We start from the raw sequence: 12753 nt of genomic DNA on the forward strand, positions 1-12753 counted from the left end.
CATGTCTCTGTCCACACCCCCTTTGGATCGGAAGCACTGCAGAGAGCTAAGTTATAAAGCAGACTTTACAAACCACAATCGTTAGGCGTAGCTGCTAAGCCCAAGTTAAATTTCCTTGCTTCCTGCAATGTGGATACCTGGCCAATTTCCACCTGGGCCAACTCTACCTACACGGGCAGGCAGCAGCTCCAAGAATTATTTCTATCGTCTTCTAAGTGAGGTTTAACAGAAATCTGAAATTCATACCTTCTGCGGTCAAAACAAGCACCACTAGAGTGCTACAATACCTCCCTTACGAAGCACTTCAATTTCAAAAAAGCCAATTCATTAAAAAACAGCAGACTGATTTTTAAACCGATCGATTTCTGTCTTTTAGAAAAAAGAGTTATTAACAGTCACTCTCAACTAATTATACACAGCCCGGTCAAAAGGCTAAGATGAGCTGGGCGATAAGAGTCCAAACCCAAGAATTGGTTGCTCTATTTTAAATGCTGGTCTTCTGGTTCTACATATTGAAAGAGTTAAAAATAGGTTTGGATAAAAGTGGAAACCTGCAGAGTGATATTGATTTTGATACTCCAGGCAAAACATTTGCCTATGGATCTTTGCTAGGGAAGACAAGATGATGAGAGGGAGGGAAACAGAGAACTAATTGTAATTCGGGACAAGTAAGCACAGGCAAACAATAAAGATTCCTTTTTCTCCTCTATGTTTAGAAGAAGCAGCTTAAACCACATATTTGGGTTGGTTTTTTTTCAGAAACACCCCAAATTATCTGCATTCACAATCTTGGAAGTCTTCCTGAGACTAAGTAGAGGACAGATTCAGAAAATCCACTGAATTGGGACCACACAGTTTAATTGGAGCTTCATAAATGATGACAATAAGCATCAGTTTACATAACACCCATAGTTTTTCTTCTTATAAACATGGCAGCTCGCATGTATTTATAAAGGTTTCAGGGTTCCGGGGTCACATGATCACGTTTTGTCACCTGACAAGCAAAGTCATTGGGGGAAGCCAGATTTACCTAACAACCATGTTACTAACTTAACAACTGCAGTTATTGACTTTAACAACTATGGCAAGGAGGGGAATAAAACGGGGGCAAAATTCACTTTTAAAAACTGTCTTGCTTAGCAAGAGAAAATTTGGGCTCAATTGTGATCCTAAGTCGAGGACTACCTATATCTGCTTTAGGACAGATGCAGTGATTCACTTAACATCTGAGGCAAAAAAGATCACAAAATAGGGCAAAACTCACTTAGCAACAGAGTTTTGGGGTTCAATTATAGTCCTAAGTCAAGGACTACCTGTACAACTTTCCCTTCCTCGTAAACAGGAGCTGTTTATCAATGTAGTTGCATATACCGTATTTTTCGGAGTATAAGATGCACCAAGGTTTTGAAGAGGCAAATTAAAAAAAAGTTTTTGCACTCTGCAAACCTCCCCAAAACAGCCCGTTTTTCGTGAAAACGGGCCTGTATTTTTTTTAAAAGGGCATGAAGAGCCCTTAGGAGGTTTGTAGAGTGTTCTTCGGGGGGGGGGGGGAGTGGCAAAAACGAGCAAAAAAAGAGCCCGTTTTTTGTCAAAAAAAAAAAAAAAGGACATTGGGAAGCTTATAGAGTGCTCCTGGGGGTGGCAAAATTGAACATTGATAAACAGCTCCTGCTTACGAGGAAGGGAAAGTGTCTTTTTTGCTCATTTCTCCCTCCCCAGCCCCCAGGAGGTCTCTGAAAGCCTCCTACAAGCTATGCACAACCATTTTGGTGAAGGGACGGGGTTTCGGGAAGCAAAAAACCCTGTATTCAGTGTATAAGACGCACCCAGATTTTCAGTCTCTTTTTTGAGGGAAAAAGGTATATATATATACTCAGAAAAATACAGTACTTATCGATCAAGAGTGAAAGACCAACCCCTCAGAGGCTTTCCGAAGAAGCAAAATGCAAGGGGACATCAATTTTAAAAATAACCATTTACTAACCATCAGCTGCTTTTGTTTTAATGGAGTGGCAAGGGAAGAGTTGCTTGCATTTTGTTCCCTTCCCCAAAGTGGCAAATGAACACAGGAATGACACGCAGCTTCACAACATCAAGCAGAAGAATTGGGGGGAGAGAAACATAAATGAGCACTCACTTGTGGTGCCTTATCTGCTGTATTGAAAACCTCTTGGCTGGGTCGTATTCAAGCATTCCTGGAAAGAAAGAAAAACAGGGTGGGGACTAGATCAGTTGGGAACTGAGGCACAAACAACTGCTTAAGAGGGGGCTCAAAGTCCTCCCCCTCCCTCTAAGTAACATGAAAGAGTAGCTGACCGAAGGAATAGATCAGACATCCAGCCCTTGCTTATCAATGAAGACCAAGTGGAGCAACTGGCCAGTTTTAAGTTTCTGGATGTTATCATAAAAGAGGACCTGACCTGGGGCAACTCACATTGCAGCACTGGTCAAAAGGGCCCAGCAGAGAATATACGACCTGGACTTCTTGGGAAACAACAACCGAATGAAAAAACGGCTGGTGACCTTCTAACGCTGCACCATAGAGAGTATTTTAACTTACTGCGCCAGAGTACGGTTTGCCAATTGCACAGTGGCAGATAAGGCAGCGCTCCAGAGGGTCAACGTCATTGCCCAGAGAGTTGCCCTCTCCCCTCTTTGGAAGAACTTTATAGCTCCCGCTGTCTTAAGAAAGTTCAAAACATTCTTAAAGATCCATCTTATCCTGGGCACCCTTTTTGGAACTATTACCATCTGGAAGATGGTACAGAATAATAAAAACAATGACAAATAGGCTGAAAACAGCTTGGAACCCAGAGCAGTAACTATATTGAATTCTACTGTATTGTTGTTGTTAGTTGCAAAGTCGTGTCCGACCCATCGCAACCCCATGGACAATGTTCCTCCAGGCCTTCCTGTCCTCTACCATCCTCTGGAGTCCATTTAAGCTCACGCCAGCTGCTTTGGTGACTCCATCCAGCCACCTCATTCTCTGTCATCCCCTTCTTCTTCTTTTGCCCTCCATCTTTCCCAGCATGAGGCTCTTCTCCAGGGAGTCCTCCCTTCTCATTAGGTGGCCAAAGTCTTTGAGTTTCCTCTTCAGGATCTGGCCTTCTAAAGAGCTGTCACGGTTGATCTCCTCTAGGACTGACCGCTTTGGTCACCTTGCAGTCCAAGGGACTCACAGGAGTCTACTGTATAGTGCAATATTAATGCAATATCAGGGGTTTTCAATTCAATTGTATAGAATGCGAAGGATATGTTTGTGTTTTATTTTTATAATTATAATGTAAACTGAAGATGGCATCTAATTTAATTGTACGAGGTGCAATGACAATAAACTAAACTGAGTTTGGAATTCTGGGAGATGTAGTTGGAACATATCTGATGGGTACCATTATTGGGGAGGGCGGCTCAATATACAAGAGGAATGAGCTTAAAATGTTTCCAAGACCATTTCCAAACTTTTTGGGGGGGAAAGAAGAGAGCCAGGCATATGACATATGCTTAGCTGTTCCCACCCCAAAACACAACTCTTTCTTTAAAAAAACACCTGCTGGACCCAACCAGTCTTCCCAGGGGCTGTTTCTCCAATAAGTGGTATTTGGTGGTATATTGCTTCTGAATATGGGGGTTCTACTTGGATCAGGAATCACCTACAGACTAGGGGTGACATGACAGCAGTCTTCCAATATTTGAGGGGCTGCCACAAAGAAGAGGAGGTCAACTTATTTTCCAAAGCACTTGAGGGCAGGACAAAAAGCAATGGGTGGAAACTAATGAAGGAGAAAAGCAACTTAGAACTAAAATTTCCTGACAGTTAGAACAATTAATCAGTAGAACAGCTTGCCTCCAGAAGTTGTGGGTGCTCCATCACTGGAGGCTTTTAAGAGACTGGACAGCCATTTGTCTGGAACGGTATAGGTTTCCTGCCTGAACAGGTGGTTGGACTAGAAAACCTCCAAGGGCCCTTCCAACTCTGTTAATCTGTTATTCTGAGTCCAGTTAATCCCTTGACCAAGCCATTTGAGCTAATGACTATCACTCAGCCATTAAACTGCTTACCATGTTTTTTGGATTATAAGACACACCTTTTTTCCTCAAAAAAGAGGCTGAAAATCTGGGTGCGTCTTATACACTGAATACATCATTTTTTTGCCTCCTGAAATCCTCTCCCTTCACCAAAATGGCCGTGCATAGACTCTAGGAAGCTTTCAGAGAGCTCCTGGCGGCTGGGGAGGGCAGAAGTGAGCAAAAAATGGGCCGTTTCCCCCGCCCCCCCCAGGCAGCACTCTATAAGCCTCCACAAGGCTATGCATGCAATTTTTTAAACAAAAAATGGGCCATTTTTTGCTTGTTTTTGCCCCCCCTCCCCGGGAGCACTCTGCAAGCCTCCCCCCAACAAGCTATTCATGCCTTTAAAAAAAAACGGGCCAGTTTTCATGAAAAACAGGCCATTTTTGTGAGGTTTGCAGAGTGAACCCCCCCCCCTTTTTGGAAAGCTTTTTAACTGATTGATGAGAATTACATTGATCAAGTGCTGGGCCAGCAGAAACAAAGTCTTAGGTGCTGCAGATTGTAAGCGATTTCTTTCTTCAGCCCATGGATAAATACACCTGGAAACATCTACCTACCTACCGTATTTCTCTCTCTCCCCCTCACTCTCCCTACCTACCCTCTCTCTCCCTACCTATCTACTGTATTTTTCTCTCTCTCTTTCTATTTCTCTCTCTCTCTATCTCTCTACCTACCTACCTACACTTTCTACCTACCTACCTACCTACCGTATTTATCTCTCTCTTTCTCTCTCTCTCCTCTCTTTCTCTCTATCCCTTTATCTACCTATATACTTTTTTTTAAATTTGCCTCTTCAAAACCTTGGTGCGTCTTATACTCCGAAAAATATAGTATATTGGTTCTTGACCACCCTGACAAAGAATAAAATCTCTCTTCTGAGTTTTAAAAATTCTGGAGGTATGCAGAGAGGAGATGAAGCCAGCTGGGGTATTCAGCAGGCAAGATATAAAAAGAAAAAAAATCTGACAAACCAAGACCTGGGTTAATTAAAATACCACTGCTTTAAACTTGCCTTGCAGAACCAAGAACAAGAAAATTTGCTTTTCACTCCCAGCAGGCCCAAAGTGGTTCAGAGGGCCAGCTAGTAAATACCTGCTCATTCCATTAGCTCCCTTCTTCTTTTTTTTGGGTTTCCTGCAGCACTTCAACTGCTTGCAAAAGAGGCTTGACTGCGGGCGGTGATGGGGACAAAATAAACGAGTGGCTTAAGTGCTGCGGGAGGCCGCCATTGGCTCTGAGCTGTCACAAGCTTTCTGTCCAGGAAGTCATGCATTCTGCTCAGTAAATAAGGGCAAATACGTTTTTGAGTCTGGTAAACATATTGTGTGCTCCCACCAACTCCCTAAATTCTCACTGAGGGACATGCTGCCTGGGGGGATGTTGAGAGTAGAAGTCTATATGTATCTGAATAGACAGAAGCTAAGCTTCTTTGGGGAAAGATTTCTGATTGCTTTTTAAAGGAGAGGTTTAAAGGATTGCTGAGGCCCTAGAAAGAGTGCAGAGAAGAACAGCAGCAGCAATAATAATAATAATAATAATAATAATAATAATAATAATACAACTGAGATGATCAAAAATCGAGTAAAAAAGGTAAAGAATTGGACATCACCTGGAAAGGACCAATTACATGGTTTCTGGCTCAAATATCTGACCAGTTTACATGCAATATTGGCCAGGCAACTGAATGAAATTTTACAAAAGGGCCAAATTGATGAATGGTTGACAACTGGAAAAACATACTTGATTCAGAAAGATGCAACTAAAGGAACAACACCTGAAAACTACAGACCAATAACATGCTTGCCAACAACCTTCAAATTACTCACAGGCATTATTGCAGATAACATGATGGATTATTTGGAAACAAACAACATCTTGCCAGTAGAGCAAAAAGGCAACAAAAGAAGGAGCAGGGGCACAAAAGATCAGCTCCTAATTGATAAAATGATATTAGAAAATTGTAAGAACAGAAAAATGAACTTGAATATGGTCTGGATTGATTACAAAAAGGCATTTGACTCACTGCCACATAGTTGGATCATAAAATGCTTAGAAACAACTGGCATTAGCAAAAATATTACATCCTTTACTGAAAAGGCGATGAAACAATGGAGAACTGAGTTGGCAGTAGGGAATGAGATCTACGGAATGGTTAATATCAAGCGAGGAATTTTCCAGGGTGATTCACTTTCACCTCTTCTCTTCATCATCGCAATGATCCCACTATCAGTAATCTTTAAAAAAATGAAATTAGGCTACCAAACAGCCAAAGAAGCTGAAAAAAATTCGCATTTACTATATATGGATGATTTGAAACTCTATGGAAAGTCAGAAATAGAAATCCAATCATTGACAAACACAGTCAGAGTATTCAGCACCGATATTTCAATGCAGTTTGGCATGGAAAAATGTGCCACTGTATCCATAAAAAGAGGCAAAATCACTGCATGTGAGGGAATTGAAATGCCCAATGGCCAACTAATTAAATGCAACGAAAATGAAGCCTACAAATACTTAGGCATTCTGCAGTTGGATAATATCAAGCATGGAGAAATAAAAACTATTGTCAGGCGAGAGTACACCAACAGAGTTAGGAAAATATTGAAATCTAAATTGAATGGTGGAAATACAATCAAGGCCATAAATACCTGGGCAATACCAGTTATAAGATACACAGCTGGTATAGTTAACTGGACACAAGCTGATTTGGACATTTTGGACCGAAAAACCAGGAAACTAATGACAATGCACTACAGTTTACATCCACGTGGTGATACTGATAGACTATATCTGCCCCGAAAATCAGGTGGCAGAGGATTATTACAAGTGAAGCAAACAGTTGAAGAAGAAAAACATGCACTGGCTGATTATTTAAAAGAAAGTCAAGAACATCTATTAATTGAAGTAAAGAACAAAAATCTACTGAAGGCCCAACAGACGAAACAAGAATACAGAAAAGATGTGATAAAATCAAGAATGGAGAGTTGGCAGAACAAAGCACTGCATGGCCAATTTCTGGAAAAAATAAAAGATAAAGTGGACAGTGAACAAACTTGGTTATGGTTAACAACAGGTACATTAAAGAAAGAAACAGAGACACTAATCCTGGCTGCGCAAGAACAAGCTATCCGCACAAATGCCATTAAGGCCAAAATCGAAAAATCCTCTGATGATGCCAAATGCAGACTTTGCAAAGAAGCTGATGAAACTGTTGATCACATGCTCAGCTGCTGTAAAAAAATCACGCAGACTGATTATAAATTGCGGTACAATTCAGTAGCACAAATGATCCATTGGAATTTGTGCAAAAATTATAATATTAAAACAGCAACAAACTGGTGGGAACATCAGCCTGAAAAAGTCACCGAAAATCAGATGGTCAAGTGGTAATTGGCACACTGGGTGCTATTCCAAAAGCACTGGAATTACATTTAAAACAGTTAAAAATTGACAAAATCACCATCAGTCAAATGCAAAAAGCCGCACTGCTTGGATCTGCACGCATATTACGAAAATACGTTACAACGTCCTAGGCCCCTGGGTGGGGCCCGACTAGTAACCAATGCCAAATCCGGCGAAACAACTGGCCGCTGTGATACAATTGTATAATAATAATGGGTCTGGAGGCTAAATCGTACACTGAATGGCTAAGGCAGGGGTCTGTAACCTTAAACACTCTTAGAGCCATTTGGACCAGTTTCCCACAGAAAAGAAAGCACAGGGAGCCACAAAACCTGAGTGGGCGTGGCCAACTCAACACCACTCCCTCCCACCCAGTCACATGACCACCCTAGCCACGCCTACCAGTCATTAGGGCAGAGAACCAATTGTTAAAAAACACCTGGAACCACAAAACCCTTTTAAGATATCTCCCTCCCCTCTCTCTACCTGTATATGTGTGTGTGTGTGTGTGTGTGTGTGTGTGTCCCCTTCTATCTCCCTCCCTCCCTCTCTCTCTCCCTCTCTCTGTCTCTTTCTGGCTGGCTGTGGTTGCGAGAGGAGAAGAAAGGGGGGGAAAAGGGTCACCCCAAGGGAAGCCCCTAATGCAGCTCACACTCGTTCCTCAGCCAGCCCGGATTTCCAAAAAGTTGCCAAGAAGAAAAGGAGTAGCGAAGAGCCCCAAGGAGAGCTCACCGGGTTGGCCCAGCCTCGGCTTTCCGAATGAGGAGTGACTGGGAGGGGAGGGGTGGGGCCAGCCAGTGGTGGGATAACCCAACAGGGAGCCACAGCAGAGGGCCCAAAGAGCTGTATGCGGCTCCGGAGCTACAGGTTGCAAACACCTGGGCTAAGGGAACTAGGCGTGTTTAGCCTAATGAAGAGAAGGCGTGGGGGGGGGGGGATGATAGCTGTTGTCAGGCCTGCAGTCATATTCCTTTTAGGATCTATGGCCTGCCACACTTTCTATTATTTTTTCTATGCTGTTTCATTAGGGGGGAATAGGGAGGGGGGAATAGTAAGGAGCAGAATGTGTTGTTGTCATAATAAAACATTCCTTTCCAGAAGCTCAAGGTCATCTTTTGTCTCTGCACCTCTGCACCTGACCGGAACTAGATGGGTGGAAATGCCAGCGTGGCAGAGTAACATTGGACCATGTGATGGACTTGTGGGTGTGGGGGCAAGGTTTTGAACTTTCAACTGGGTGGAAACCCAGGAAGCTTTCAGATTCGGGTTTCCACAGTTTGTACCAACATGTCTCTCTTATTAAATTGGAACTTTGATGAAAGCTATGCCTTGGACTCTGATTTAATTCTGGATGATATTTGGAACGCTGATAACTGTCTTCTAGTACTGTCACAGAAAAGAAAAAGATTGACCTATTCTCCAAGCATCAGAAGGCAGGGTGAGAAGTAACGGGTGGAAGATGATCAAAGGGATATCCAACGTCAAATTAAGGAGAAATTTTCTGACGAGGGAAAACAATGAACGAGTGGGAAAGTTTGCCTCCTGGAGTGGTGGGTGCTTCATTGCTGGACAACCATTTGTCCAGGGTGGAATGATGACATCTGTCCTGGGCAGAGGGTTGGAGTAGAAGACTTCCAAGGTCCCTTCCAGCCCTGTGACTCTATGAGAGAAGTTTGCATGGCTGCCTGCTGTTACTGATCTCTCAATGCACACAAGCAGCTGCTGCACTATGATCAGTGAGCCGGGTTCAGCCAATCCACTTTTTCCAATACATCAGCTCTACTTGATCTGTTCCTAGGTCTTCAGCAGCAAAGGGTCCTTTCGTCAGTTGATTCTATAGCCGAAGATGTCAGGATATGAACCTGAATTCAAAAGAAAAACTCTCATCTAGAAATACAGGATCCTACCTGATACCTATTTACCTGCTTAGTTCGCCACTTAGCCTAGTATTCTTTTCTACATTTAAATATTTCCCAACATATCTAAAATCTGAGGCACACCTCTTCATTTAAAAGCTATTAGTGCTTACTTTGCTACTCTCCCCAGACAGCTTCTGGCCTCTCTCCTCTTTACTGGCTATGCATAAATGCCTTTAAATAGTAACCGGGGGAAGCACAAATGTTTTAGACTGGAAATGCTTTTTAAAAAAAGATGTGCCATCGTTGCAAGTGGTCACCAGGACTTCCATCAAGAAACAGCATCTGATTCTCTCCAGGGCAATTAAAGCTTTTTAGAAAATATTAGATTTGATCTCTGGCTAGCCAACTGGCCAAATATTTACCACGTAGAGAAGGAACTGGAGCTGGCTCTTGCTGGTGGCGTCAGAAGCTTCCCACACATCTATTTGACTGGGGAGAGGACTTTGATCTCCAGCTTTATTCCCACTTGACACACCTTTCATTATTGCAGTTTGTGCTACCCGAGGGGTTCGGGGTGGGGGTGGGGAGCAATGAGTCTTCCCGAAACCCAGCCGCAGATGGCTGGATGGTTTGGTTCAGTTCCCTTTGCTCCAGGCCAGGCGAGGGAGAGTCATGGTCTGAAAAAAAAATGTATTGGGGGGGGGGGGGGGAGGAAGAGAGAAAAGGAGGGAGGAGCAGGATGGGAAAAAAAGGAAGAGGAGGAGGAGGGGAAGGAGAGAAAAAGAGGGGGAGGAAGAGGGAGAGAAAAGGAAGAAGAGGAAGAAGGGGAGAAGGAGGATAGGAAAAGGAGGGGAAGGGAGGAGAGGAGGAAGGAAAAGGAGGAGGAAAGGAAGAAGAGGAGAAGAGGGGGAGGAGGAAGAAGAAAAAAGGAGGGAGGAGGGGGAGAAAAGGAAAAGGAGGGAAGGAGGAAGAAAGGAAAAGGAGGAGGAGGAAAGGAAGAGGAGAGGGGGAGGAGGAAGAAGAAAAAAGGAGGGGAGGACGAGGGAGAAAAGGAAGAGGAAGGAAGGAAGAGGAAAGGAAAAGGAGGGGTGGGAAGAAGAGAAAAGGAGGAGGAGAGGAGAAGAAAAGAAGGGGAGGGGAGGAGGAGGAAAGGAAAAGGAGGAGGAGCCCTCTGTCTTTAGCAATTGGAAACTTCCAGGAAGCAGCTTGCCAATCCAGGCATGCACAATGTTAAAGATCCCCTAGGAAAAATAAGTGAAGGCTTCCCTTTCTGTGGGTCACCTCCTCCTCCTCCTCCCTTTGGAAGAAAACAAAGAATTAATCTGCCACTAGGCCCAGCCCCTTCCTCTCACTGGCATCTCAGCTTCTTAGCTGGGACCATAGCTGAGGGCCAGAAGGCCTGTCCCTCAAGAGGCCCCGGGTCGCTTGCTCTTAGGGCTTGTTCACAGGCCACCTTCCAGTAGGCAGGTCACGACAAGCACCCGGAGGAAGATTCATCGCTGGCTGGGGACTTCTGGGAGTTGAAGTCCACCCATCTTAAAGTTCACAAGGTTGAGAAATGCTATGGCAGCTGGATGATGGATCTCAGTGGCAAGAAGGAAGTGGACCCTGCCAGGCCATCCTACCCAAGACCCTGAACCCCAACGTGGACTCAACTTTGCCTAAAAGAGAAGGCGGCCTCGAAATCTCAGAAGGATTTCCCACTTTATTGTCTGGCTGCAGGTGGACTTGTCCGTGCAAACCGTACCCTGTTCCGTGAATGGTATGTGCGTCAGGCTTTCTTGCTACTCTCTGCGATGGTTAAAGCCTGAACCACGTTGAAAGTTCGAAACTCAAAGAGTTGCCGATTCAGTTCTACAGAGGAATTATGGAGTCTTTCGTCTGCACCTCCATAACTGTCTGGTTTGGCTCTGCAACCCAACAAGGCAGACACGGACTTCAGAGGACAATCAGAGCTGCAGAAAGAACAATTACTGCCAACCTCTGCCTTCCATTGAGGACCTGTACACTGCAGGAGTCAAAAAGAGGGCTGTGAAAATATCTACAGACCCCTCGCATCCTGGACATAAATTGTTTCAACTTCGACCCTCAAAATGACGCTATAGGACACTGCACACCAGAACAATTAGACACAGGGACAGTGTTTTCTCAAATGCCATCACTCTGCTAAACAACTAATTCCCACAACACTGTCAAATAATTTACTAAGACTCCATTACTATTATTCTTCTCTCCCTTCCCATTATCTATCTCTTCCCACTTATGACTATAACCATGTTGCTTGTATCTTTCAATTTATACTGCTTTTATTTGCTTACTAGTACGAATTGAGAGCTAATTGGTAACCTTGACTATCACCAAGTGTTGTATCGTTTTATCCTTGATGAATGTATTTTATTCTGCTTATGTACACTGAGTGTTTGTCCAATCACACTTGGCCAATAAAGAATTCTATTCTATTCTATATCTATCCACCCCTGCAGAAGAAAAATGCCCCTTGGATGCAATGATTACGTGAGGGGCGGGTGTGTGTGTGTGTTTCTCCAATGCCTGTCCGCAGGGCAAGGCCTGAGGGAGAGCTGTAGGAAGGGCTCAAAGTGTCTGTGGGGAAGTCAAATTGTGGGTGGACACACCTGAAAATGAAAGCTGTCCACCAAAGGAATGATAGACTAGATCTTTCAGATTTAGCATTAGCCATTGCAATGGTTTTCCCTGTGACCTTCAATCAGTGGTGGGTTCTGGACCCCATTGCAACCGGTATGGTGCAATGGGGCCGGGGCCGCGCATGCGTACTTACTGCCCGTGACGCTCCAGCTGCTGGGTGGAGCATCGTGCAGGCGCTATACGCTCCGTGTACGTGCATGTAAGCCCCGATCGGCTCAAATACAGGTAAGGAGGGCAGGCGGACGGGCGGGCCCTCCGGAGCACCATACCAGAACGGTACCTGGTGCTCCCAGCAGGCATCAGTATGCCCGTACCGGTCATATCCCACCCCTGCCTTGGACGGAAGCAAAGGGATTATGGAGAATAGCAGTAGACTTATATACCGCTTCATAGGCCTTTCAGCCCTCTCTAAGCGGTTTACAGAGTCAGCATATTGCCCCCAACAATCCGGGTCCTCATTTTACCCACCTCGGAAGGATGGAAGGCTGAGTCAACCCTGAGCCGGTGAGATTTGAACCGCTGAACTGCTGATCTAGCAGTAGCCTGCAGTGCTGCATTTAACCACTGCGCCACCTCGGCTCCTCAGAAGCAGGATAGAAAGTCTTCCTGAGGCTTTTAGAACTTGAGGGTTGGAGAAGATTGCTTAAAAATCCCCCACACAGCCAAGAAACAGTCTATAGAGATCCTACAGTCCTCCACTTCATGGTGGTCCCAAAGGTGCTTTTTCAGGAGGGAACTAGACTTTATTGTTGTT

At 44.3% G+C, this 12753-nt stretch overlaps 1 protein-coding gene across 5 annotated transcripts in view; it reads right to left on the reverse strand.

The window, feature by feature from the left end:
* The window catches only part of STK11 (serine/threonine kinase 11), a 122112-nt gene that overhangs the window by 36164 nt on the left and 73195 nt on the right, over window positions 1-12753 (reverse strand). For all 5 annotated transcript variants that reach the window (XM_032223089.1, XM_032222776.1, XM_032223011.1 and 2 more), the window contains one exon: window positions 2138-2195. In XM_032223089.1, coding sequence (XP_032078980.1) covers window positions 2138-2195 — 58 coding nt within the window. The remainder of the gene's footprint in view (window positions 1-2137; window positions 2196-12753) is intronic.

This window comes from Thamnophis elegans, chromosome 1 (assembly GCF_009769535.1).
Source record: "Thamnophis elegans isolate rThaEle1 chromosome 1, rThaEle1.pri, whole genome shotgun sequence".
Classification (NCBI taxonomy): Eukaryota; Metazoa; Chordata; class Lepidosauria; order Squamata; family Colubridae; genus Thamnophis; species Thamnophis elegans.